At 43.3% G+C, this 26,652-nt stretch overlaps 1 protein-coding gene across 11 annotated transcripts in view; it reads left to right on the forward strand.

Moving 5' to 3' along the window:
• TLE4 (TLE family member 4, transcriptional corepressor) overlaps positions 1–26,652 on the forward strand; it is a 139,559-nt gene that overhangs the window by 62,248 nt on the left and 50,659 nt on the right. For 7 of the 11 annotated variants that reach the window (XM_039257632.1, XM_039257638.1, XM_039257636.1 and 4 more), the window contains 2 exons: positions 6,790–6,994; positions 8,254–8,270. In XM_039257632.1, the coding sequence (XP_039113563.1) occupies positions 6,790–6,994; positions 8,254–8,270 (222 nt within the window). The remainder of the gene's footprint in view (positions 1–6,789; positions 6,995–8,253; positions 8,271–26,652) is intronic. The other 4 variants (XM_039257633.1, XM_039257640.1, XM_039257637.1 and 1 more) reach the window with 1 other exon arrangement.

Below are 26,652 nucleotides of genomic sequence, written 5' to 3' on the forward strand. Positions count from 1 at the left end.
CCTCACAGAAGGGCTGCTTCACAGTTCAGAGAGTGAGGACACCAGCCCAGTCCTGGGCTCCTCCCCTGGAACCCCTCCCCTGCCCTGGACTCCCTGCTCCATTTCAGAGTCTGCTGCCTTCTCTTTCCAGGCTTCTCTTAAGGTCACGGGGTCCCCCATTACTTCTCTCAGCCCAGTGTCTCCTGGTTGGCTCAAGGCCCACAGGCTCCGTGCACACACCTTGGCCAGCTGGAGGAAGGATGTTGTGAATTTAGGAGCCATTCCCTAGTCCCTGGCCCCAGAATGCCCCCAGCCCCACCTGTTTTCTTTGGGTGCCGTGGCCCCCACGCCTGGAAACTTTCTTAAAATGTATTATAATCTATTACACTTCTTAATCTTTATAATGCTCAATGTACCTCAAGTTTTGCCAGCCAAACAAAACCTCCTAGTTGGTTCATTGTCCCAGTTGTTACTCCCCGTTAATTTAGATCGCTTTCTTAGTCCTCTCCATAGTGGGCTCGCCATTCGCTTTTTTTTTTTTTTTTTTTTTTTTTTTTTTAAAAAAGGAAGGTATGGCACTAAGTTTGCTCGATAGCATGAGCAGGGGAGGGCCAAAGAGAGAGGGACTGCATATATGATCTAAAATCACCTTTGTAGTGCCTGGAATTTGACTTGGAAGATAATTAGCCACTTTACATTTCCCNGGATTTTTCTGTGGTCGATAGCATAGTAGAGATGAGAGGTGGTGACTAAGAAAACCCTTAAAGGTCTCCAGTCAGAGTTGTCCGGGATTGCTAGGGGTTTGTGTTCTACTAAGGCTCTGCATTTACCTGCTCCTGCTTGGTCACTGGCCTGTCAGTGCTGGTGCTCAATAGCTGGAGAAATTTGATTAAAAATAACCCCCCTTTTTTTGCAGGACAACATTTCAAAAGAAGTTTCCTGTGAACTTGATTCGCTTGTGGGTCCCTTTCTATCCTTCATTCCATACTTGAAACTGCAGGGAAATAATTCTTTGTTACAGAAACTCCAGTAAAAAGCTATTAACGGAATTGAGGCTATGTCTACCCCCTCATTGCTGTATATTTTCAGAAGTAATTACTGGCTGTTTTTCAAAATTAAATTAATTATCTTAATGGAATGCTTACTTGTCTAAGTTTAAAGTTCACTCCATTTTAATGTTTATTCTCTCCAATGGCCCATCAAGGGAACCGAAAAAAGGATTTTTATTTTGTATTGTGGTTTGAGATAAGAGAGTGTTTTGGGATTCCCCCCCCCCCCTTAAATAAGCAACTGAAAGATAGTAACAGTCTAGGGAGCTCAGTGCGAGGAATTTTTCCAAGATATGTCTTTCTCAGTATGTTTTTCTCACTTATGGTTACACAGAGTGTATTTTATTTTAATATTTAATTGGTACTATAGTCTATGCCCTTCTCTTTGATTTTTGACTGTTTTTTATCTAAGAAAATCATTTTTTCAACTTGTTTGTAATTAGAATGGTGATTTATCTTAAATTATTTTAGCGACAAGTCAAGTCATTGTTGAACTATGTACTCTTAAAACATTTCCTTTCATTCTGTGTTTAAAAAAGCAGGAAGTTTTGCTTTTCTTAGCATGACTGTTAGGATAAAGTAGTAAACCTTGCAGGTGAATTGCTCTGTAATTAACACGGATGGGGCAGCGATCAGAGGACAGAGGACACAGGACACCGTAGATTGATTCCCCATTGGTGGCTTTCTTCCTGTTATAGGGCAGGCCATTAGGTTATGTGACTCTTAGCTTCTGGAACAGTATGCAGGGAAACCTGGGTCCTCTTCCTGGGAATCTTTGGGTTTTCTCCTGTTGATGAGAAGACTTGACAGAGAGTCTTTTTTGTATTGAATTCTTGAATGTTATTTGAAATATGACAGATTGAAGCCATTTTATTTTTAATCGAGGAAAAGGGTAGGGTTCAGTTGATTTGTTGGTGACTCAGTGCTTTTATTTAAAGAAGATGGTGTCTTGTGTGTTTGTTTTATTGACTAATGCCAGTGTGCACTGCAGCTCCACCAGTAGGGTGGTTTCTAAGTGTGAACTCATAAAGAAGCTTCCAAAATGACTGCTTAATACAGAAAGTGGTCTGTTTCCTTGATGTGAGGATTTTAAGATGTACTATATTATTTCTGTATATGTCTTACATTTTTGTCATATATCTTTGGGTGACTTATTTAATCTCCTTTTTATCTTATAATTCTGCATTTTAAACACTTGCTAAAAATCACTCCTTTCTACAGGGTGCCCTACTGAGTGTGCTTTTTTGTTTGATGTTTTGTATGGATAGTGGATCACTTGTGTAATGGGTTCACGGTAGCCCTTTCTCATTCTTTTTTATCTCTCCTAAGCTCAAGCCATAGTCTATTCAACAATGTGACTGTAATTTGAATGTTGCCATTCTTAAGATCTCTGAAAGGGCTTTGTAATTTGGTATAATAACATGTGAAAAGTTACAACTTCTCAGTGCAATGTGGCATCCTAGAACAGAACAATGGCATTTAGTGGAAAAACTAGAGCAATCTGAATCAAGTCTGTAGTTTGAGTAATTGTAATGCGGTACAATGTTACGTTTTTAGTTTTGATCATTTCTGTGGTTATGTAAGTTACTAACTTTAGTGGAAGCCAGGTAAAGGGCATATAGGAAGTCTTTTCCTATTTAGGGGAAATTTAATGTATCAAAGGCGTTACGTGTATGGTCGTATGACTAATTGGGGTGAGTTAGGTGTTCTTCTCTGCAGAACTTCTCAGTCTCCCTGGCAAGCCCGACTTCGTCTTAGCCATAAAATGATGAATATCAGTGCCTTTTCAAGGCAGCCCATCCAGTGAAGGATACAGGGGATGTTTGAGAGGCCTTTGCAGGACAGGGAGAACAGGAGGTGAGCTGGATGGGTGACTGCAACTTGGTGAGATGAGGGAGAGGTTGTTTTCAGAGATGAGAGATGACATGAATGGAGGGGAAGAACATGCCAGTGGTGTTGCAGGAAGAATTCACTGGAATTCAAGTGAGCTAATGGAGGCTTGCTGTTATCAGGGTATGATAAGGGTCTGACGGGTATGATGGTGTTAGAAATACAAGGAATTATTTGAGAATTCATAGGATTTGGTGATAATGGATATAGGACCGCAGAAGAAAAACACATTGATGGTGGCCGATGAACTTGAGCCAGCAGAAGTTACCTAGGGGGTTTGTGTTCAACATTTTCATTTTGGGGGAATATTGGACTGCCAAGTAGAGTTGTCTGGCAGGAAGTTAGAGCAGGGCTAACAGAGCATGGGAAAGGAGCAGATGCTTGCAGACTGTTCCTGTTTAGTGAGAAGGAATAGGAAAAGCCAAGAAGGAAATCTAATGGCAGAGTATTGAGAGCGGGAAGGAGAGGCCTTGGGAGTCGTTGGAGGATTCCTGAAGCAGGTAGAGGAAGGCTTCAGCAAGGAGGGTGTGCGGTCTGTGGCTGCATGTATGTCAGAGAGAAAATTGTAAAATTTTGAAATAATTGCTGTCTGGGCGGTGAGTTTTATGAGAAGGGTGGGTCTGGAATCCAAATTATAGGGGGTTAAAGAGGAAGAGGGTGTGTGTGTGTGTGTGTGTGTGTAGGAGGGGGTTGCTCAGAAGTGGAGAGAGCAAATATACGCTAGTTTTTAGAGAAGTTTGGCTGTGCAAAGCCGAGGATACACGCGCGCGCGTGCACACACACACACACACACACACACACACACACAGAGGCAGGCCAGCAGCTTAAGAGGGCAAAAGAAGGTTATTTTAATTAAATTTAACAAACGTTTATCAAGTGCCAATTATGTGCAGGGCACTGTGTTAGGGGCAGTGGAGGACACAAAAAGTGATTAAAATCTAGTGTTTTTTTTTTTCCCTCCTGAAAAAGTGCTACCTCAAGTTCTTTCTGCATGTTCACCGGGCAATTCATCTTACACTGAATGCTCGGGATGCTGGCACCCAGCTTGCTAGCAGGACAAAATCCTGAGAGAACAGCCGGAGGGCGGGGAGGGAGCTGGATAATAGACAGCAATGGAGGGAAGACCTCCTGAGGAGGGCAGGGAAGGGTGTCACCCTTGGAAGGGAAAAGGACCCCTCCTTCCTCTCTGATGGACAGATGGACAGGGAGGAGCAAGGATCCAGTGGTATTAGAGCTGCTTTGAGGTAGAATAGTGAGTGGCATGTGCGCCAGGCTCTAGGGGTAAAGTTTTCTGCCTTTGAACAGTGTCTGGCTGAATGGAAAAATGAAGATGATGGTGTCTATATTTTGTCCTACCAGAAGAAAATAACAGTGAAACACCTTGGATCTTTGAAGGTTTGTTTTTGACCGAGGCTTTTTTTTTTTAAAACATCTAATGAAAAAGACGTACATACTTTGAAATTGCCCAGGTATTCCGGGTCCAGATGCCTGCAGTGAGCCAGGACTTGTGTCAGATGTAGACTCCCAGAGCTTAGAGTCCAGGGAAGGTGATAAGAGAGACACATTTGCAGGGTTTTGTTTTTTTTTGTTAATTTTTTTTAAACATTTATTCGTTTTTGAGAGAGAGATAGACTGTGAGTGGAGGAGGGGCAGAGAGAGAGAGAGACATAGAGAATCAAAAGCAGGCTCCAGGCTCTGTCAGCACAGAGCCCGATGCAGGGCTCGAACCCACAAGCGGTGAGATCATGACCTGACTCGAAGTCGGACACTTAGCCGACTGAGCCACCCAGGCGCCCCTGCAGGCTCTTAATAAATGCTCGCCAGTTGAACTCTGATCTGAGGTAGAAAGTAGCTATGTGCCCGAGCCACACACACGAAGTATTGGGGATTTAGAGCAGAAAGGGAGTTGGAGCATTGTCTGTTTATTTCAGGGGAGTGAGGTTTTGAAATAAATTTGCCATATATTTGCCTTGTTTTCGTCATAGACCTTGTTTTCGGCACATTCAGAACAATGATCCTGGGTTCGTACATTTTGGTCACAACTAAGTAACAGTATATAAAGAATTATGAACATGATCTTGGCTACTCAGATGAAAACATGTTACTTTGAACTCTTCCATCAGGTAGTGTTTGCAAGATCACAGGGTGGGCGTGAGTTGGTGGAATGTCTGGATTGCTGCTCCGGTTTTTCCATTTTATGTATGTAAACGTGCTTTAAAAATGGCAGTGCTTTATTGATTATATTTTAACTGCATGTAGCCAGAAAATAGTTGCGGGTCAGTTTGATAAAAGAGCTAACTAGTGCTATACTTTGACTCTTATAGTCAGACACAGGCAGACACGTTAGAGGGGAAGACGAAGGAAATGAGTCATTTGGGAAGGAGAAAATAGTCACTTTTTTCATTGAAGTATTTTCTTTTATATGTATTTTTTAATTTTTTAAATATCTATGTCTTTGAGAGAGAGAGAACACACGAGCAGGGAAGGGGCAGAGAGAGAGAGGGAGACAGAATCTGAAGCAGGCTCCAGGCACTGAGCTGTCAGTACAGAGCCCGATGTGGGGCTTGAACTTGTGAACTACAAGATCATGACCTGAGCCAAAGTCGGCCTCTTAACCAACTGAACTACCCAGGTGCTCCTAAATACATATTTTAAAAAAAGCATTTCAGGATCCTTTTTGCCAGTGAAGGGCAGCAGCAGACACCACCCACACATTGTTTTAGAAGCTATTTTGTGCAGTCCTGCTTGGAAAGATTATAGAAGCCTCTTCGGCTGTCATAGGATAGACCCGACAAGTATCTGTTTAGAGGTATTAATAAAAATGCGATCGCTACAGAAGCGAGTCGGAGAATTTCGCAGCACTGGTTCTCCTCCAGCACTGTTAAGCAGGGTCTCCGGTGGAAGGGGACTCCTTCTGAGGGACATGTTTCACTTGACGCCCTCCTCCTGCCCTCTCCTGGGAGGCAGCAGGGCCTGCCCAGAGCCGCTCCTGTGCCCGAGCTGGATGTGGCCCCTGCCGGGGTCCAGCGCTATCCCCAGCCTCTCAAGGGCTTACTCCATGTGTTGCCAGCGTGCTGGTGAAAATGACTTAAACTCTTGTCAGCACAGTTACGGGTGCGTGCATCACAGTCCCCCTCAGATAAACCTGTCACAACACGGAGGCGGCCGCTGGGGAAGAGTACAAGGGCAAGCCTCTAGCTTTCCATTCGAGCATCACTAAACGTGCGCAGAGTGCCCAATTATTTCAGCATTATTGAGCAAGCCTACGGGAGGACCCAGGCCTTGCTACATTAGATTTTCTTTAGTAATTTGCTCAAGTACCGCTGAGGACACTTAAAGGGCTTAAAACGGTGGCTGCAACCAGTTTCCTTTTCTGGGTTGTTAATTCAGGTTTTCTCTTTCAAATTAACTCTCGCTGCATGCTGTGCAGCGGTTCTGGGAGAACTGTTTAACACTAATTTTCTCAATTTTCAGCTTTTTTTTTGTTCAACATAACTGCTTTAACAGTTAGTCACGTATATGTTTTGATTAGAAATGTATGATAGCAAGGCCTTCTGTTTTGGAGAACAAAATATGAACATTTTCAAGAAATCTGCCTCTCTGCTATTAAAAGTTACTTGGCTAATTTCACTATTTAAAAATTAAGTTCTTCACAGTGCAGTGCAAAACCCCCCAGTCAAAAAAAGAGCATTTCTCCATTATACATCTCCCTCCCTCCCCTTCTAAAAAATAGGTATACGAAAGAGGAATCTTTCCCTCATGGGTGCTGGGTTTTCCACAGTCTGTTGGCAGTCCTTTTGTTTTTCCGGGGGGGAGGGGGTGGGAGCGGATGTAGGGAACAATTTCAATATCTTTGTCTCATTTCTCACAGCAGCAACAACTCCAGGCCCAGCATTTGTCACACGGACATGGTCTGCCGGTGCCTCTGACCCCACACCCCTCGGGGCTTCAGCCCCCCGCCATTCCACCCATCGGGAGCAGTGCTGGCCTTCTGGCCCTCTCCAGCGCCCTGGGAGGCCAGTCCCACCTTCCAATTAAAGATGAGAAGAAGCACCATGACAATGATCACCAAAGAGGTGAGTGATTCTGTGTCAGTCTGTTGTTACCTACCTGCTAGTAAGGGTAGGTTCCAGATACCATTGTGTATTCTGGCACCGGATTCAACTTTCCCAGTGACTCCACAAAGGATTTCTGCTGAAAGGGAAATCAATGATTGGAAGCAGCCAGCCTCTTTCCAGATGCTACCCTAGCGGTTAGCAGGAGTTAATGCAGCCCCCGAAGGCAAGGGGTCCAGTTTCCTGGTTCCTGCCTTTGTCCTGTGCCACCACTGACGGTCCCCCAGTCTCAATCAGTAATGACATCCCACAGTGCTCCATGTTTGACATAGTGTGTGGCATTAATAGCTCATTTTGACCTATTTTGTTTTGGGGAAAGACTTGCTGATAAAGACTCAACTTGGTAATTTGACAGAGCCATTTATTATTTATAAATCAGATCAGCCGATCTGGTGCGGTAAAAATCGTGCAGGTGAGAAAACAATTTTAGTAGTCTTAGTACTTGAGAAAGTGCAGCCCAAATTAATGAAATGTTGGTTTAACTACCTCTCTCATACTGGCTAGAAGCATGAAATGAACTCCTTCCTTCCTCTTTTCCTAGAAGAACAGCACATTGTTTATGCAGATAATTGACTTAAAGGACAGTTGTGCTCCTTCTACATTGGTTTCTTCCCTCCATTAAAATATATGAGATACTTTGACGTGACCGTATGTTTGTATGGTGCTTACTAATCATTTCTATTAGTCAGTGGCCAAAAAGCAAATGAAGATGTTTCTCTCAGCGTTACTTTGTGGGAATTTAGTTAGCACAAGGGCGGTTCATTCGTTAGAAGGGTGTGGTTGTAATTAAAACTTCATATCTACTCCTGTTTCAGTGTTGTTACCGTGAGTTACAATCTTGGCTGAATGATTTTTATCACCTAAACATAAATTTCCCATCTCTGATGTTGGAAACACAGTCCTATTTGTCAGCTGGTCACATTAACGCTGTGATGCAGAGCCCCGAGGCATGGCTGTAAACACCTTTATAAGTGGACAGGTCAAGAAGGAGTATAGATAATCTGAATATCCAGCTTTGGTTTCTGAAATTGTGTCAAAGGTAGATTGGCACTTTGTGTGTGGATCTGGTCAGATAGCATTAATAATTAATGCAAAGTAGACATCTGTGCCATTTATTATTCAGAGATCAAGTTTAATAAATGCATGGTTTTATGTAAACTAACTGGTACTTTTCTTTTCCCTTCTTCCCACCACCTGTGTTGCGGCTGTTTTGCCTATAGACAGAGACTCCATCAAGGTAGGACTCAAACCCACAGTTTGAGGAATGGCTTATAAGGTCTCTACATGATTTGAATAAATCTAGTAATGGATTCTTTGGAATTTGCAGAATGATTTGGTGGGCTTTACCAAATAATGGTCAGCTGCATTTTTTTGACTACTTACAGTTTTGAAAATATTGGTCTTATTTTTCTAACACAGTCTGGTTTATAGACCAAGATCGGCCCACGGGAAGATCTGGCTTGCATTGCTCATTTTATTACGTTTTGCTGTGTGAGGAAGAATACTTTTTTTCATGTAGGCTTTGGCTGTTAAGATAAATAATCATGAAAAGTAAATAATTTATAAGAAATATACCTTCGTCTCATTTTAGAAAACAATTCCATCCTATAAAACTCCTTAACAAAACATTTGTTTAAAAGCATTTTTCATCGGGGCACCTGAAGTGGCTCAGTCGGTTAAGCATCCGATTCTCAATTTTGGCTCAGGCCGTGATCCCAGGGTTGTGGGATCGAGCCCTGTTTTCAACTGAGTGTGGAGTCTGCTTGCGATTCTCTCTCTCTCTCTGACTTTTTCTCTCTCTCTCAAAATAAATAAATAAACTTAAAAAAATTTTTGTTTAGATCTAAAAGGAATGACACCATTAAAAAAACATTTTTCTTTGCCAGAAATTTATTTATTTAATAATGACTTGTTTTCCAGTGTCATAAGTTATTCTTTGTAGGTTTTGCATCTTATTGGCCTCTGTATCTCTTTATAGACAAGTTGTAGGGAAAGGGAAAAAGCGTTTGGGGCCTAATGATTTGGATGTGATTGGCTATCCCCAGAATGGGATGTGCTCAGGATGCTAGAACTTCTGTAGGAAGCAAACAAGAAAAACAGACCACCGTGGCAGGACAGGAGTAAAATATGAAAATTGCTCGATCACTTTTGAGCCAGGCACGGTGTACATATGCCTCTGATTTATGCATAATTGTATATATAATATGCACCGTATTTTGTCAAGAATAGAAGGAAAGGATAGTTCTCAAGCCTTGGCCAATGCACAGAGGCTGTCAGTTCCTTTCCTTTTATTTTCCAACAGTTGATTGTTTTGGATCATCTGTAGTTCCATCTCTTGTAGTTTTTAATGAAGCTACGTTGACAAAGACTAAAATCATCCCCCAAATCACCTGTGCTATCCCTTGGAACGCCTCTTGACTTCTTGTCTTTTTTCCCAAAACCCTTACCTAATGGAAAATAAAAATTAAGTGCATTGGGGCACCTGGGTGGCTCGGTCGGCTAGGCATCCGACTTCAGCTCGGGTCATGATCTCACAGTTTGTGGGTTCGAGCCCCAAGTCGGGCTCTCTGCTGACAGCCAGCTCAGAGCCTGGAGCCTGTTTCGGATTCTGTGTCTCCCTCTCTGACCCTCCCCTGCTTGCTCATGCGCTCTCTCTCTGTCTCTCAAAAATGAATAAAAAAAAAAAAAGTGCATCTGTTTTACCCTTCAAGAAAGGGCATCTGTACACCCATAGAAATGTCAACGTTTACAATGGAAACTGCACACGCTGAATTATTTACTTATGCTTTTATAGTTGTGTGTTTTGTTGGAGACTATGCATATCAATACGTAGATTTTAAAAGAGCAGTTTTAATCTGAAGTGTAGTAAGCGTTCCACACATGCGGGTTTAGGAAGTAGTGAGTAAATGCAGCGACCGGGATTAGCTGATAGCAGCCCTTGGAAAGCCTGTCTGGCAATTCTGAGGCCAAGCATATAAATACTCCCCGACTTCTCATGATAAATACACACCTTTGGGCAGGCCAGCGGACTAAACAAAAGCTCCTGTCCCGCCTCCCCCCGTCCCCCAAGAAGCCTATGAAAATATTTATATTCCAGTGCACACTTTTGCGTCAATTACATTTTATATTCCCTTGTGCCAGAGTAGGGTGTATTTCGAAATCATCTATAATCATTCAGGAGAGTCTGGGAGTGAGTGTCTATATAGCCAGAAGCCAGGGGGAAAACAAAAAGCAAATAGAAGTGGATGATTTGCCCTGATTTATTATGGAATGGTAGCTATAAATAGATGCTGCTTGTTGGTTCGCTCTCAGATTTGAAGTTGTGTCAGCTTTGGGGCTGTGCTGTGGCTTTGCAAGGTGAAACAAGTTTGCTAATTTTCCTAAATGTGTTCTGTGATGCTCAGAGAAGCAGTTAGTTGCCTGTTCCATTGATCGTCCTCACCCTCCCTTAAGTGGCTGCTGGTTAAGAGGGGCTTTTTATGATTGTCTGCTGTGTGACTCGAGATGGTTTTTATCAGTCGGAGCGTGCCAGTTGCCTGCAGCTGGAGTCAGGCTTGTATGAAATAATTTATTCATGCAGGATAATGCTCCTTAACATTTAACAGGTAATGAACGTGACATAAATTTCCTTCTTGCTTTTAATTTTTCCCTTTCCTCTTCTAATGTGCAAACAGGCAGCTCTGGTACTCTAAATAATAAGTAATTTTTGGCCATCTGTCAAAAGGAAATTTCAATACAAATTTAAATTAATGGTGCCTGAAATTTTTTATAGCTCCTCTAAAAGCCTCTAATGTGCAGAAAATTCTGAATCTGCTGGTAGTAATTAGTGTTGCATGTAATGAGGATGTGGGCAATGTTACACAGCCCCAGTGTAACATTTTGATATGGTAGCAAAATTTTGATTTATACAAGGTTGTGGATGGGTTTAATTGTGAGAGACACTTTAAAATGTTTTCTTGACGTTACAGATTATTAAACAGGGCAGATTTCAGAACAGCTCATAAAATGTAATTTAAACTTACTGTAAAGATTCAGATAATTAAGGTGCTTTACCATTTTAGGTGTTAGGTAACACGAGAGAAATTCACTTGCTAAAGTGTTGGGCCTTTTCCTTCCTTTTCCTTTCTCTCCTTGGAGATTCTGTGGCCACTAAACCCATGCTATTGGCTTTATTGATCTCATTTTCTATAGCTCCAGTAGCCAAGTTCATTCCTAAGCCTTTTATTTACAGATCTGTATCTGAAGTTTCTCAACGAGGGTGGAGAAGGTAAATATAGACCTAAAGGAGAAAGCCCTGTAGAAGCCCAAGCATTGGCTTATTTGGTGGCAAGAAACCAGAACGGTGTGTATTCTAGGGCTGTCAACGCGAGGGTCCAGGCACCCGCTTTTCATTTGGCTGTCTGGTAACTCCATATGCCCAAGATGAGGTCCCAGAAACACGGACCATGGTCCACTCTTGTCCTTCGTGGTAGGTTGGAAGGCCCAAATGTAGCTCTCCAAGAGGCCCTTGAAATGAGGCCCCTCCTTTTCTCTCCTGACCGGGGGCTTTCTCACCATCTTCTGGCACATATGGTACCATTGCTCTCAGGCCTTGAAACGTCATAAGCAAAACCAAGGAAACATTTTCTGGTGTGGTGGAACCTTGCCTCCTAAGGGTAAAGGGATAAGAATTGGTTGGCTCCAAAGTGGGGACAGAGCAGACATTCCCATATAGTGCTGGAACCTGCCCCAGTTGCTGGTGGCCCCAATTGATGAAGAGAAGTCATTACGGCTCCTCACGTCACTCTCCCATTTTTATCTGAGCGGCTGATGTGAGGCCAACTTACCCAAAACCTGGTAGGAAGTTGAGGTTGAGAAGTTAGTCTTATTACCCCCCGAGTGTCTACACAACTCTCCTACCTTCTAGCAAATAATAGATACCCAAATCAAGACCAGCTTGAACAGAAATAGAAAAACCGCAAAATTCACTGTCACCAACTGTTGGTAAACTCCGGCCCCTCTCAAACTGATACTGTGCAAACTTTGTTACTTTATAGTTCCTTTGCATGTATATTATGTGTCCTATTTTGTATCCCAAATGCAGCAACCTCCTCAAGTCAGACCTGTGAAGGATTTGCCATTTTTTTGGGTAAACTATAGCACAAGTACATTTTTTTCCCTCCAAAGCGGTGGTGGTTTTATTTTATTATTCTCATTGGATTGTTTTCCCCCAAATGCTATGTTCATCACCAGAGTCTGATCCTCTTTAGTGACTTGTACATTGCCAGGTCAATCACCAGAAACGGCATACCATCTTTAAATGCCGTGTTTACATTTCCAATGTGGCACTTACAGTTGTTGTAATTTTTGCTAATATAAGTATGGATGGTGCACTTTATTTTTCTAAACTTACATACAGTTGGTTCCTCAAGCAAAATGCTTTTCTGTGAGTGCATGTACTGCATTTCCCCCCATCTCCTACGTGAGTTCTTTTGTTTGTTTCAGGATTTTCAGAATGATCTGCTCATTAGTTGCATCTAAGTCAATGCCTGTGTATTCTTCCTCTGCTGTGTTTGGGTGTTTATTCTTTGTAGGTGATTGAAACCTCATACGTTGCTTTTCTTCTTGTTTCCGATTCTTTTCTGTTGGCTATAAAGGTTTGTCAATGGAGAATTAGACTAAGACTGTTTTTACATAAACATTTAAGTGTATGATTCAGGCCAAGAAAGCACTTTTACCTCATTAGTTGGGTGTTACAGGTGAAAGTGGGATTTTAGCCTGAATTAACAGAATGATTACTTCTGTTTGCCACTTTACTTTGTACAAGACTTAATGGTTAAGGTTCTGTTCCAGGATCTTGTGTGACCTGTGTGATTTGATGCTGTTTTGTTTCCTGTCTCAAAGGAGTATCAGTCTGAAAAGAGTGTTACCTTTTATATATTTAACCCTTTGGCATGTTTTTTGGGGGGGAAAATGGGGAAGAAGCCACTTGAGAGAGAAAGGAGGAGCCAATGCGAGAGGGGATAACCAAAAGGACCAGTCGGTTTTGTTTTTAACGCTACGCTCCCCCCCCCCCCACCCCGCCTGCCCCCATGCACCTGTTAAAGATAGGAATGTTTGTCATTTTACCGTGTGGGAGAAAGCTTCATGGGATTGATTTTCATTACTGTAGACTTTAGAAGAACATGTTACAGAAAGGCAAAGGAATAAATAGGAGACTAGATTAAAAAGAGGAATAGATTAAATCTATAATACAGTAGCAAGAGGGTATAGACAAAACCCCACCATCACTAAACCAAACTGTATTGGAGCTTGCATTATCTCCTGTTTTCCCCTTAGCCATCAGTACTCTGAGAACAAAAAGGATCTAAATAAGGACTGTAACTTGGACACTGTAGCTTATCCACTCTAACCTAGGGAAAACCAAGGTGGATTCTTACTCAGTCCCACTGCTGCATGTGCAACTCCGTGTTTAGATTTCAACCGCGAAGGTGGGTGGCTGTCATATGCTTAGTGTTTCAGACATGAGGAAAGGCCCGGAAGTGTTAAGGCCCTGTCCAAGGTCACATAGGCAGTGCCATCCTCAAAAAAAAAAAAACAAAAAACTTTGGGTGACTCAGTCTTCTTTTTTGCTAATAAAAATTTGAAAAACTTGTAAATAGAAGTAATAGTGCAAAGATCTTCCATGTACTGAACATTGAGGTATAAGAGCTATCAGTTTATAGCCACATTTAAATCTGTTCCTTTACTTCTTTGCAGAAGTAGGTAAAAGCAAATCCCAGATAGCATGCATTTGCCTCTACGTACTTAAGCATGTAAAGTGAACACATCTCTTTAAATAATGGCCATTTTTTTTGTAACTGTAATGCCTTTAATCACTCAGTAAAGATAATTATTTGATAGCTTCTAATATCCAGCCTACAAGCAAACTTCTTTGATGATTTCCAGTAATTAATTTGCTTGAAATGAGGTCCAAATAGGATCCGTTTTCATTTTGTTGTAATACCTCTCGGGTTTCTTTTAATCTGTGTTTCCTTCACTTTTAAAATTTTCCCTCTGCCGCTGACTGGTTGACGAGCCTGGGCTGGCCCAGGTAGAACAGCCCATATTCTAGATGTCTCTTTGTGCTTCCTGGCGGTGGCAAGAATGCTTTCTCCTGAATCATACTGGGAAATGTCTTTTTCTTATGGGAGAATGGCTAGAAGAATGACCCCTAGGTTTGCTTGTACAGGTTGGTGATGAACTGTTTAATGAGGTTTGTTAATGAACAAAGGTGTAAAACATCTACAGATGATGGTGATCGTTGATAAATAGAATTCTCTTGCTGCCTTTTAACCTTCACACATAGACTGTGTTGTATATGAAAGTCAACTCCACTTTCCACAGAATATGGCTCCACAAAGGCTTTCAAAAATCGGTATTTAAGTAGGATTTAAAAAATATGTTAAGTACATCTATTTCCTTGTGCTTGGTGTCTTAGATGCCCTGTGCTTCAACAGAATAAGGTTCTCTCCCACTAAATTTCCTTGAGGGCAAAAGTCTTAATCTTCTTTGTGGAACTGTATGGGATGACACATCAGAAGGGAATTGTAATAGAGTTAGGAAAACGCTGACACCGCCGGGAATCCTCTCTCCCTCTAGGTAAGCTGTGTGGCATTGGCAGAGTCTCTGGATCCAAAGCTCTTCCTCGAGGTATTTTTTCCAAGCATTTGGAAAGTGATGTTTTCTTATATAATTTAATTCCACCCTACAAGTGAACTTTAACAACAAAAATCTTAATGCCAGAGCTTATGTTTCATCAATAAAGTTGGCCGTATCATTGGCCAAGTAAATACAGTGGTAATTTTATTCATTTTGGGGGTGGGGTGCCTAGGGAATAGTTTAGTGTTTTTTAAAGTATGCTTCTCAAGCATTTAATGTCTAACTCTTCAATTTTCCAGACTAAGATGGTAATTTGTCATGAAATGTTTGAGTATTGTTGTTGCTTTTTTGTTCTTTGTAGAAGTGTTTGTTTCTAATGTGCATTTTACTATGTAGAGTTACCTTATCAAAGGACAACTGGGAACTTTTGTTCTGTGGGTTTATGATGCAGTAATTTGTTCAGTATTAATTGATACCTGCCTTGAGGCATGTAAGCTGTGTGAAATGTAACAGGTGCCCTAATTCCAGAAAATATGTTGTAATTGTTTGTTTGTCGAACGGATGACTAAATATCTTTAGGGCATAGCTGGTCCTCAGGTGGCTGGCACGAATGGATTAATGATGTGACTGGGGGAGCCGTGCCGCCTGTTTGCTGTGCCCTTCTCCCCCGATCACCCAAGCAGAACAAATAGTAATTAACAGGGGCGGGCTGGTGGTGGGGCCGCCTTCCCCAGCTGATTTTTGGCAAGGGGGGTTTCTTTTCCTCCATGAACCATCCCCCTTCGTTGTTAGACATTTTTGTCCTGATGTTTAATGTGTCTCATTTGCTTAATGAGAATGCATTTCGTCTCCTGAAAAGTTAATATCTAACACTTTTCAGTTTTGTGGAGGGGCCTGGAATTAATTTAAATGTTTAAACATTTTAATTGGCCCTCGAATTTCAAAAGTACTTGTTTCTTCAAATGTGGATAATTCTTCCAAAAGAATTTTTCCAAAGAATTGTTCACCATCCTTTTTGTGTTCTCACAGTAACACTATAACCTCCTCTGGCAAAATTAAAAAACCACGCAGGGTGGCTAGGCACGGTCACTTCTCAGGCTCTTGAATCATTTTTCGCTGGTAATCATTGTATTTACCTGTATCCAACTTACATATTTTACTCTGTGGTGGTTTAAAGGAATTCATGTATCATTGGGGTTAAAGACTCCCTACACCAGAGGGCCATCACGACTAAGGGTTTTAATGTCCGGTGTAAAGAGGAATTATATCTAATTAGGGCCATGCCAGCCACCTTGAGGGCAGGATTGAACACCATTTAGGTGTCATGACTGAAGGCTAGAAAGGAATGGTGTTGAGGCCTGAGTAGTAGTGCTTTCTCCAAGAGTTTTAGATTCTTTTAAATAAGCTTGTCATGAAATGAAAGTGATAAAAATCATATTTCAAGACTAAATGCTGCTTATTAGATCTGTCAAATCAAAACTTTAAATGTTGGAGTTGAATTACTTCGTCGTTTTACTTGGAATTTAAAAATTGAACAAAAGTACCGTTACTTTAACTTTATCAGATGCATTACTCAGAACCAGTCCACTGATTCCTATATGCTTTAGAAAGCATTTTCGGCTTCCATTATTAGTAGTTAAGCACCCCCCCCCCCCCACTTTCAGTGACTCTTATAGTTCAGCTTCAGGCACATGCTGAAAACAACAGCATGCACTTGCATGAAACCCACCCCTGCATCATCTACCTTTCTTCTCTAGGTGTTTAATATTCCATCCCCTCCTCAGCCTCTGAATGTTCAAGAAAAGCTTACACTTTCCTGTCCTTCACACCCCTCGCCCTTGTACTGAATTACATTGAGGTGGAAGTTAAAATGTCTTAAGTATTATTGTTGTAAGTGAGCTTTCTAAGATGGTGATAGGGTTGAACAAGAGGAATTCTTTTTCATGGAAATGGACTCATTATTTAATTGTATCACACCCTAAGGAGTCTTGAATCTGTCTTTCAAAATTGGTACTTTCCAAGTTGCTGAGTATTCAGATTTTTAAGGGGAACAGGATAGGGGAGGGGGAGGTAAACAGGTTTGTGATGCCACCCAATGAGAGAGGCTAGGAGGCGATGTAATGACACCTCATTTTTAATTACTCTTTCTTGTGGTCATTTTCATTCGGGAAATTTTTGAGGAGCCTCTTCATTTATCTTTCTTTAAACTTCTGTTTTCTTGAGTGACATTTGGCCTTTTGAACAACAAAATAAAATTGGAAATGCTAATGTTTTGAGCCAACTAAAGGCGGAAAATAAAAATGTCACCATGGTAACAAAGCTGCTTTCTAGATGGTTTCCTAAGATATGCCTGAACTAGAAGCAGATGTCTGATTTGAGAATCTTGCCTCCTTCAATGTAAACAAATAACTTCTGGGCAGGTGTTGGAAATAATATGGAAATCCTATTAAGGGGCCCTGGGTTCCTGTCAGTCAGGAAGCCCGTGCCACAAAAGGGCTGGTTGTCACATAAAGGGGCAGAGTAAATTCTCATTAGGCTTGAGCTTTTCCCAGGAAATGATTGTCTCGGTGTGTTCTTTCTCCTGTGAATCTGAATGTAAGCTGTTGCTTCTATTGATCTATTCACTGGCTTTATTTTTCTCCTCTTCATTCCAGATCCTCCCTCGCCCAGCCAGCCCGTATTCTCCCCCTCACCCACCCCTTCCCTTTAGATTAACACTTGATCTGTGCTACTGCTCTGAGAGTTGTGACATTTGTGATTTTAACCTCCCACCCTGGGGTGGGGTGGGGGAGGAGGGGAAGTCAGTCTCCATCCCTGGGCCTGATGGACAAAGAACGGGGCTGATTAGGCCATCGCCAACGGCTGTTTGGAGCTAGCACAGTGAGCCATAGCGAGTCCCGAATACTGTGCTGTGTACGTTGACTTGGAGTTATATTTGTGTTCATTAAGCAGAAACTAAAAGCGTGAAGAGACAGCGTTTTGTGAACTTTTTAAAACCTACCTAGTTGTTTCGGCAAGCCTCTAAAACTGCCTGCAAACGGTAGCCACAGGCCATGTGAAGCATTTCAAATTTAAATTTGTTGAAATGAAATAAATCTGAAAAACTAGTTTCTTCGTCACAGTAGCTAGCCACACGTCATGCGCTTGGTAGCCACTTGCGGGTGCCGTTACTGCCTTACCAGTGCAGGTGTGGAATGGTCCCATCGCTGCAGAAAGTTTTGTCCCGTGGGAAGAGACTTCGGCCTGATAAGGCTTGCTGGTTCTGCTGCGCCCTCTGGTTAAAACCGACTGTGGTATTCAGAAGCAAGGTTCTTGCCCATGCATAGAAAATAAGGGGCGTAGGCATGTTTTGGTTTTGTAGTAGTTTCCGTGCCGCTCAGAAATCATTGGTGTGGTCAGCGGCACTAATAGAGTGATTTTTAAATGGTTGTAGGTCGTTCCCTAGTGGAACTGGTTGAGCAGTTTAACATGGATCTTCCCAAAATGGACCCCCAGGAGATGCATTTTAATGTCTCGAGATAGAAAGTTGGGGCAGTTTGGTGGTGGTGGGAGGGTTTGAAGGCCTTGCAGAACGATGCCTCTTTATAATACTGCGAAGGTTAAATGTGGATAAGCACAAAACAAGGCTTCAGAAAAGCCACACTATTATTATGCAGCATTTCTCGGACTATAGTCCCCGAGACGCACTTCATAAAGCCAATAAAGCTCGCACTGGTGGTCTCCCGTTGCCCTAGCAACGGACCATGGGGTACAGTGTATGTGAAATGCATGAACATCTGTGAATTAAGCTTTTTTAGTTTGTTCTTTTCTTGACACTGATTGGGCCACTCTGGCTTGTGCCTGTGACACTGTGTGTGGAGGGGTAATCTGGAGCCGTCCCCAGGGCCTTGCCCCGAAGTGGATGGTGGAATGGCAAGTGAAGGGAGATTGATCCTGCTAGCGCATTCAGCAGCAGAGGGATTTGGCCTGACAGCACTCTCGCTGGGATGCTATTAGCTTACTTTCTGGTGCATGGGGAAATGAATAAAAATTTTTCTAGTAAATCTGGGCATTATTGGGTTTATTGGGCTGCCCTGAAAAAATAATCTGTGGAGAAAATTGAAATAATCGCTTGTGTTCATACCACAGTGATCAGGACTTGACCGGTCTTAGAGCTGTCTCATGCCCTTGCCCCAGACTCGCGCCCAGCCTCTGCCTGGGGATTATAACCACACCATATTGGGCCGGTTGGAGGAAGGCTCCCGAACTAGGTGCCTAGGCTGGAATCTGTTTTCATAATAAAATCTGGTCGTAATCTAGTCTGCGCTTATTTAGGAAATTTTAAAGTAAGCTGGTGACATTTTTGCCCTTGGGAAAATCAAGCAAACTGTGACTAATAGAGGATTAAAGAGTGAGGCATCCAGGAATAATACTTTGGTTAGATAAGGTACACCCCAGTCCTAACAGGATTGTCTTCAACTCTTCCCATTTTTATCCAGACTCTAGCATGTTCTGCAGACTCTGTGCTCGGTTCCTCCTGTCAGTGTCAGATGCCCACTTGTGAACTGCTTTGCTCACCCTTGTCATTTTCAGTTCCCTTCTTCTCTTCCTTTTTTCTTCTTCTCCCACTCTTTGGTCTCCCTCGATTCTTCTTTATGGGCCCACCCTGTTTCCTTCCTGGGGAGGAATGAAAGAAGAGGACGTGTGAAAGGTGTCCCAGGTTGGATGTAGTAGGTGTTTCGTACATAGGGTAGGAATTGCTTTAATAGTGTGTTAAGATGAAAGGCCATGGGACGCGCTAGTCCAGATGATTTGCTTGATGGTTGTTCATATTGAGGGTCACTTAAGTCGGAAGAGCCACCCTTGTGTACGTTTGCCTTTGGATATTAAAAAGGCACAATGGAGCCTCTGTAGCTGAGGCTTTCCTGATTTCTTTTGACAGCTTACCCCAAATTATCATCTTCATGGTTCCTGACTTTGAAACCTGTTGGTGTTGATAGATATGCTTGAAAATTGAGCAATGTGGTCTAAATAAAATATTTAAAGTTTGTTGGTAGCTATCGATTTGGCAGCTGGAGGGCAAATAGACCTGCCCTGGGTCCGTGGGGGCACCTGGTGGAGATGAGATACAATCCCTTCCCCTCAAATTGTTTTCCTGTTAAAGTATGGAACTGAGATGTGATGCCTTCCGAGTAGAAGAAAATATATTGATGGATGGTTCCCCTTTGTTTCTCTGAGCTTCCGGTTAGTCCTGAATTCTTTTTAAATGTGCATATAAAACTAGTTTACAACGATTTGCGGACAGCTTTTGAAGGCAGTCTTCCCAGGAAGCTGCCTGGGCTGATGTGCAAATGCATGCAAACGTGGAACCTTCCCACAGACACTGACAACAAGGCCCGGGGCCAGTACTCTATAGACTCCCAGCCTTGATGATGGTGCCTTTTTACTGGTGTTCAGATAAATAGCAAAACAATCAGAGTGAAGCGCTAAAACAGTGTACCGTCAGACTTGTGGGTGGTGGAGCCCCCTCAGCTTGCTTTTCAGGTGGTTTCTCTGATAAAAAACAAGAGTTTTCTCTTGCTGCTCCCAATAACTAGCCCCATTTCAGGTCCGGTGAAATGGTCTTCTTTCAGCAATCTTTTAAAGTTACCAACTTTCTAGTTGATACTGGAAACCAGAATACAGAAATATATAACAGTTACCAGGGGTTATTAAAGACCTTTAGAAGGAAGTAGAATTCTCCAGTTGTCTTTCATATCCTGGACTAGTATTTGTTTTTCGAAAGCACAATTCTTTATGCCAAGAACTAAGAATTCTTAGACACTCCTGGTAAGAAGTGAGAACCCCACAATAAAGTAATAAATGGCAGTAAGAGCTCTGGCTGGTGTGAGCAGAAGACACAATTTTGAATCTCCGTTGTTCCCTTCACCTGTGTTTAACCAAGTGTGTTAAAAGTAGTAATTTTATTATCTGGGTGTTTGAAGGCTGCAAAAAGAAGGCGAATACAAATAATCTAGAGGAGAAAAAGGGTCTCCTCGCTGTATGGACTAGCCTAGCAAACAATAGCAGTCCTTGAGTTTTATTTTTAATTCTTCAACTTTTTGTGTTTTAAAAGTGTTTATAGAAGCAAAATCAGTACGTTCATTCCTGTTGTGGATTATTCCTGGAGCTGTAGGTTTTTAAGGGAAAAAATTCTCACATGGTTTTCTGATGCATCGCAGTGAAATATTTGGTGGTAGAAGTGATCTCAAAAGATGGGGTTCCCCAGACTACATGCTAACTTCTGTTGGGCCTACCCTGAACATTTGTGGGGCCTGGGAAAAGGTGCAGTTGGAGGTCCTCATGTCTAAGTATCTATGAGTCATAAATCCAGCTTATAAATACACCTTCATGCTTATCTGAAAGGCCAGGATTGGAGTTAAAGTCCTCAGGCCTCCTGCAGTCCCTTGCTGGGGCCACGTGGGCCCCTTGAGCGTTCTTTTCTAGTAGACATCCCAGCTCTCGCTTCAAAACCTTGTTGCATCTCAGTGGCTGCCCTCCGGTCCACGTGTGCTCAGACCCACACTTTAGTCTACCTACCCTTGAGGGGCTCCAGGAAGAAGACTTGGGTAAAAGCTGTATGAGGGTCTGGAATTTCCGGGTCCTCCCAGCTCAGGGCCAGGGAGGGCGGGAGAGGGGGGTGTGGGGGGAGGTCCAGGAGTGTGTGGAGGTGCGTCCCTTTGGTCCTGGGGGAGGTGTTGGGCTGGACGAGGGCCCCGACCCCAGGTCAGGGCTCCCTCTTGCCAGGCTGTTTGGTTTCTGTGTGATTTCACAAGCCATGCGTTTAAGAGGAAAGAAAAGAAAGTGGGGATTTGGAACGGTTACGTCTCAAAGTAATTCTTTGTTAAATAAATGTTAACTTTTTTTAATCAAAATTAAGCCAGGGCATTGATGGTCTAAAATGCAACCTTTAGGAACAGGTACTTTTAAACTGTGCTCTGTAGCTTGTTAATACATCTCTAATTATGCTTTCAGAACACTCCATTAAAAGTCATAAATGCACATTGCACCTTTTGGCAGTGGTTATGAAAGGCAGGGGGGAAACTTGTAAAGTTGAACAAGGTGAAGGATAGTGGAGCGCCACAGTCCGTGGTGGGTTGCCCGGAATGGCTGAGTAAGTGGCTCTCTGCTCGGCTCCGCCCCCAGTCTGGGTCCTAGTGAAGCGTAGGCCTGTAGTGACAATGCCCGGCAAGGTTAGACCCGAAAGGATTAGTTGTAAAGACTTGGCTTTCTTAGACTAGAGATTATCACTGGGAACTCACCCGGGTCATGATTTCCGTTTTCATCCACTTTTGTTCCTTTTCTGTGCTTCTGCGGTCGGACAGCTGAAAGTGCCACAGAAATATTTGAAGAGCCCTGTTTAGTAGTTTACGTGGGAAGTCACTGAATAATTCACATAACAAATGATTAGAAAAGCACTTGTCCATCCAACTGAATTATTCTCCATGTTTGCTGAAGCAGCAAAGGAGGAGCACAGCGTCTCCTCCCCCAGAGGCTGCACAGTGGCCATATTGACCCATCTGGTTATTGGGTTTCAGCCTTTTGTTGACATTGTTGTAAATGAAAGCGGCCCGGAAGAGCTTTGGAGCAGCTGGGCTGGATAATTGTGAAGGATTCATGCTTGTTGCTGTTACCCCCAGTGTTTGCAGTGGGTTGTTTGCTTTGACTTTTGTTGAACTGTTGACAAAAGCATTAGATACAAATGGGAACAAATAAAGTGGTGAGATGCCAGGAGGGCTTGGCAGGAGTAGAGGTTTTCATTCCGACTTAAATGGGGGCTGTCGGAACTTATCTAGATGCGAAATGGAAGGTGTGTGTGCGCGCGCGCGTGTGCTTGTGTGTGTGTGTGTGTGTGTGTGTGTGTGTGTGTGTGTGGTTTTCTTTTCAGATCCCAAACTGGAAAATAGTTTGCTGCTTATGTACCTTGGCTTACAGAGGTGAGAGATTTAAGGAGGCCCCTGTGTCTTAGAAAACCTTAAAGCCCTACTTAGACCGCTGCCCTTCAGATGCTTTGCTGGTCAGGAATCCCATAACGCAAATAGTCAGTTTCTGGACTCCCCCTTTCCCAACTTGGAAAAAAAAAAGACTTTTCATAGAGGAAGTATATTGGATTGGGGAGATGACAGACATGACGTCGAGGTGGGGAGGATTAAGAAGAACTGTATAGGCTAAAATAGTATAGCCAGCAAAATGGAAGTCATTTACTGGAACGCTTTTAATTTGGTTTAAACAAAATACTCTTTTGTATATTCAAATGGGGAGTAGCTCAGCTGTTGTGAAGCCAGGAAATTAATGGTATTTTTAGTGAAATAGCAAAAGCATGTCAACAACATAGCTGCAGATGATAATGCTGGCATTTTATTCATGAGGAATTATCAATGCAGGTTACTGGACAACATAGTGTGACTGGAAATGATTGAGTGTTGGAGAAGCCGCTGTCCTTCTGCTCGATGATTTCATTTTGCATTTAGTCTTCCTCAGGCTTCATTTGTGCATGTTATTTTCCCTACCACAAACCAAAATACAAAGTCTTCTTGGCTGAGGACTGTATACATATTCTCCCTTAAAAATATCTGAATGTGAAAGTTTCCTTTGAGTATTGATTTAAAAAGCTGCGGACTGCGTTTTCAGTGGCCAGATGGTCAGGTCAGTGGAGGTGGGTGTGCTTGGGAGAAAGGTCTCTCTGAAGAATTCATCTAAGCAGGTCTCTGGGGGTTGTCTAAAAGCACCACCGGCAAACCTGACCGCAGTACGGCTGACGGATAACCGCCGCCGAATTTGCCTTCCCTGGCAGGGAAAGGATTTGGACTACATAGTGGGGCCAGTAAAATGTCTATAAAACATGAGCAGGGAGAGACAGAAACTGTATTTAGGAAGTTCAGATGCCCTCTGAGACAGTGTGTTTCAGTGATAGGATGATTGAAAAGTTCACTAAAAATGTATGTGAAAGGCCAGAAAAACTAAGCCATGCCTTTATGTGTTTGGTCCTTCATTTTGGTCGGAAGTGCTCTGGGCACATTGAGTTAAGACCTAAGACCTTCTTGTGTTGGTACTGCTTCACCCGCTGTTGGGGCCAGGAGAATGGGGGTTCCTCCTCTGGGTTCTGTTCTCCTGATTTCCCTCCCCTGCTAGTGATGAGAAGGACGGATTCACCTTTGTGTGATTGTTCCAGTACCTCATGATCCAATCTTAAGGAATTCTGGTGGGAAAGAATAGGGAAGTACTGAGTTTATGGTAAAAGAGGGAATGTTAGGTCGTTTTCATCTTTGCAGCATGTCTGGTCCTGGACACCGGTTATCACCCGAGAAGCGGAGGGGACTTGCTGAGTAAGGGGGACCGGACCGGTGGCGTGCATCACGTGACGGTGCTCTGCAGTGGGTGAAAGAGCACTGCAACGCGCTCTCCAGATTCCACCTCCTGAGGGCTGTGTGGTTATTTCAGTACGAGATGATCAAAGGTGGGGACCTAGATGTGAAATTCATAAGGAAGAAATCCTGAAAGGACTGGCATTGAGCAGGGATAAATGCCTACATGGGACTGAGCAGCTGAGGTTTCTGACAGAGGTTAGTCCTCAGGGGAGGAGGCGGGGACTTCACGCAGGTTAGAAAACTTGAAAAGACCATAAGGCAAGAAGTTTACCATCGTTCACAAGCTGGAAGAAGAAAAGAGAGAGACGTAGACTCCACAGACTTGACTCAACAAGACTCCAAAATTATAAGAGACCTCGGCAGAAACACAATAAAAGACTCACAAGTGAAAGGAGTTCAAGAGAAATGGACTTAGGCTGAGACAGATAGGTTGATGCCCTGTGCCCCTCGGGCAGTAACCAAGGGGCCCAGGGGTGAGCATATTTTGGGAGAGACCTATTTTACAGACAGGTCTGCTCCGGTCTTCCCTCCTCCTCCTCTTCCTTTCCCACCCGTCGCTCATGTCTGTTGTGCTCTTAAAGCTGAAATAACATCCTCATAAAGGGTGACTCTTTGTACGCTGTTTGAACCACACTTCTTCCTGTTGGGAAGCCAGTGTGTGTTGGGACCTGTTGACATCTGTGCGTGTGACACCCCGTGACCTCCAACCAGCCCGCAGGTGAAAAGCAGTGTTAGGGATACTGGTCAGAAACTTAAGCTCTGGGGTCGGATACCTGGCTTCAAACACTGCCGTCTGCCATTTACCAACCTTGTGACTTGGGGCACCCTCCTTCTCTCTCTTCTACTTACTGTAACAGAAAGGGGGGCGTAGTGGTGAAGGTTCATGGGTGCCTAACACCTAGTAGATGCCCAGGGAATCTTACTGTTAATGTTTTTTTAGTGCATGATACAGATACTTTGAAAATGACTTGGTTTCATTTATTCTTTTGGGATTTAATATTTAAATCAACTTGCATTCCACAGGCAAACACCAGACTGACAGCAGAAAGCAGCAAACTAGAAATGTGTTAGGCTGTGGGGGAAATTACTCTGGGATTAAAATTTTGCTGCAAAAAATCTACAAAATGGATCTTGTACGTGCAGATGGTTGAGAATTAACTTCAGCTGATCTGAGCACACATTTAATTCCAAAGGGGATTTCGTGTTTCGGTAGAGTTCAGCCTCAGCCGAGAGCGTGACTTTTATGTATTTCACGGCAAAAACCGCTTGCCGCTCATAATAGATGAAGTTGGAGACCAAATGGGGGCGAGCCTCGTGGGTTCCCGTCAGTCCGAATCCTCACTGGAAAGGCCTTCCCCTGCTGCGTCTCCGCTGGCGTTACCAGCCAGCCTTATGGGCAGCGAAGGACTGGCCTGACAGCGGTGGTCCCGAGCTCTACCTTGCATTTTGTAGACAGCCTCTTTTTACTTTCATGTCAGATTATCTGTAAAATGGACCTCTCCCTCCAGTGTTGTAAACCGTAACAGTTCGGGTGTTCCTCTAATTGAGTGGGGAGAGGGAGAATACCCAACAGATGCACGTGGAACAGGAGAGACTCTTGCTGCTTTTCATTATTTTACTACTCATACACCTAATCCCTGTCAATAAGGTTGGCTGTTTGGGGAAGGAACACACATCCCTGCGCTATAATACTGATTTATTTGCAGCTCCTTGTCTTCAGGCTGAGTTAACAGAGCAGTCTCACGAGGCAGCAAGAGTCAGCCTCGGTATGGGCTTTGGCAGGGGTGCACCTGAGAAAAGAAGGATGTTCTCAGCGTTCGGGATGCTGGGGGGGGGGGTTGACGGACGGCAGGCCTGGGTCGGGCAAGGGAGGCCCAGGACTGCCACCACCTGTATCTGAGCTCTCATAATGGTGAATGTTGAGAAGAGAAAGGTTCAGCGTACTACCTGGTTGCTGTGTCTTCAGTAGAGAGATTAGATTGACCTCAGTTTCTCTAGAATGTTAGTCTAGAAGCTTTCCTATGGCCTGTGCGTTTTAGGCTATTGAAACAATATTTTGCCTTCCTTTGCTTATTTTTTGGTCTGTGCCCTTTCCATGATGCTACACGTGTCCGGTGTCCTCCTGAACCCACAGAAATGAGGGACCCCTCCCGTTGGGGGGAAAGGGCGCCCAGACTGCAAATTCAGATTACTCAGAGAGTCATACCAGAATTCAAGCAAAATTCCAATTTTCTTAATAGGAATGACAAAAGAGCCAGAGTTTTGGAAAACAAGATAACAACCGGGCACGGGGTGGTGCTTGCCCTGCTGAGGAGAGTTTTGGTATCACCAGGTCCCCCCCTGGGAATGGAGGTGAGGGGCACCTCAGCAGACAGGATTTCAGCTCCCCACAGGGTCCACGGCTAGTCTCACAGAGCCTTAGAAGGTGTCTGTCAGATGACTCTTTTCTAGAGAATTACCTCACCTGGATGTTTAGAACCATCTTCTTGGACAATGTGTTTTCTCTGAGGCAGAGGACACGGGTACCATCAGGCAGTCCATTCTTCCTAATTCCCAGCCTTTAGTTTTAGGAAAGTCATGTCTCCACGAAGCCTCAAGAAATCAACTATGCTT

The sequence above is a fragment of the Hyaena hyaena genome, unplaced genomic scaffold (assembly GCF_003009895.1).
Source record: "Hyaena hyaena isolate Hyena2069 unplaced genomic scaffold, ASM300989v1 scaffold_629, whole genome shotgun sequence".
Classification (NCBI taxonomy): Eukaryota; Metazoa; Chordata; class Mammalia; order Carnivora; family Hyaenidae; genus Hyaena; species Hyaena hyaena.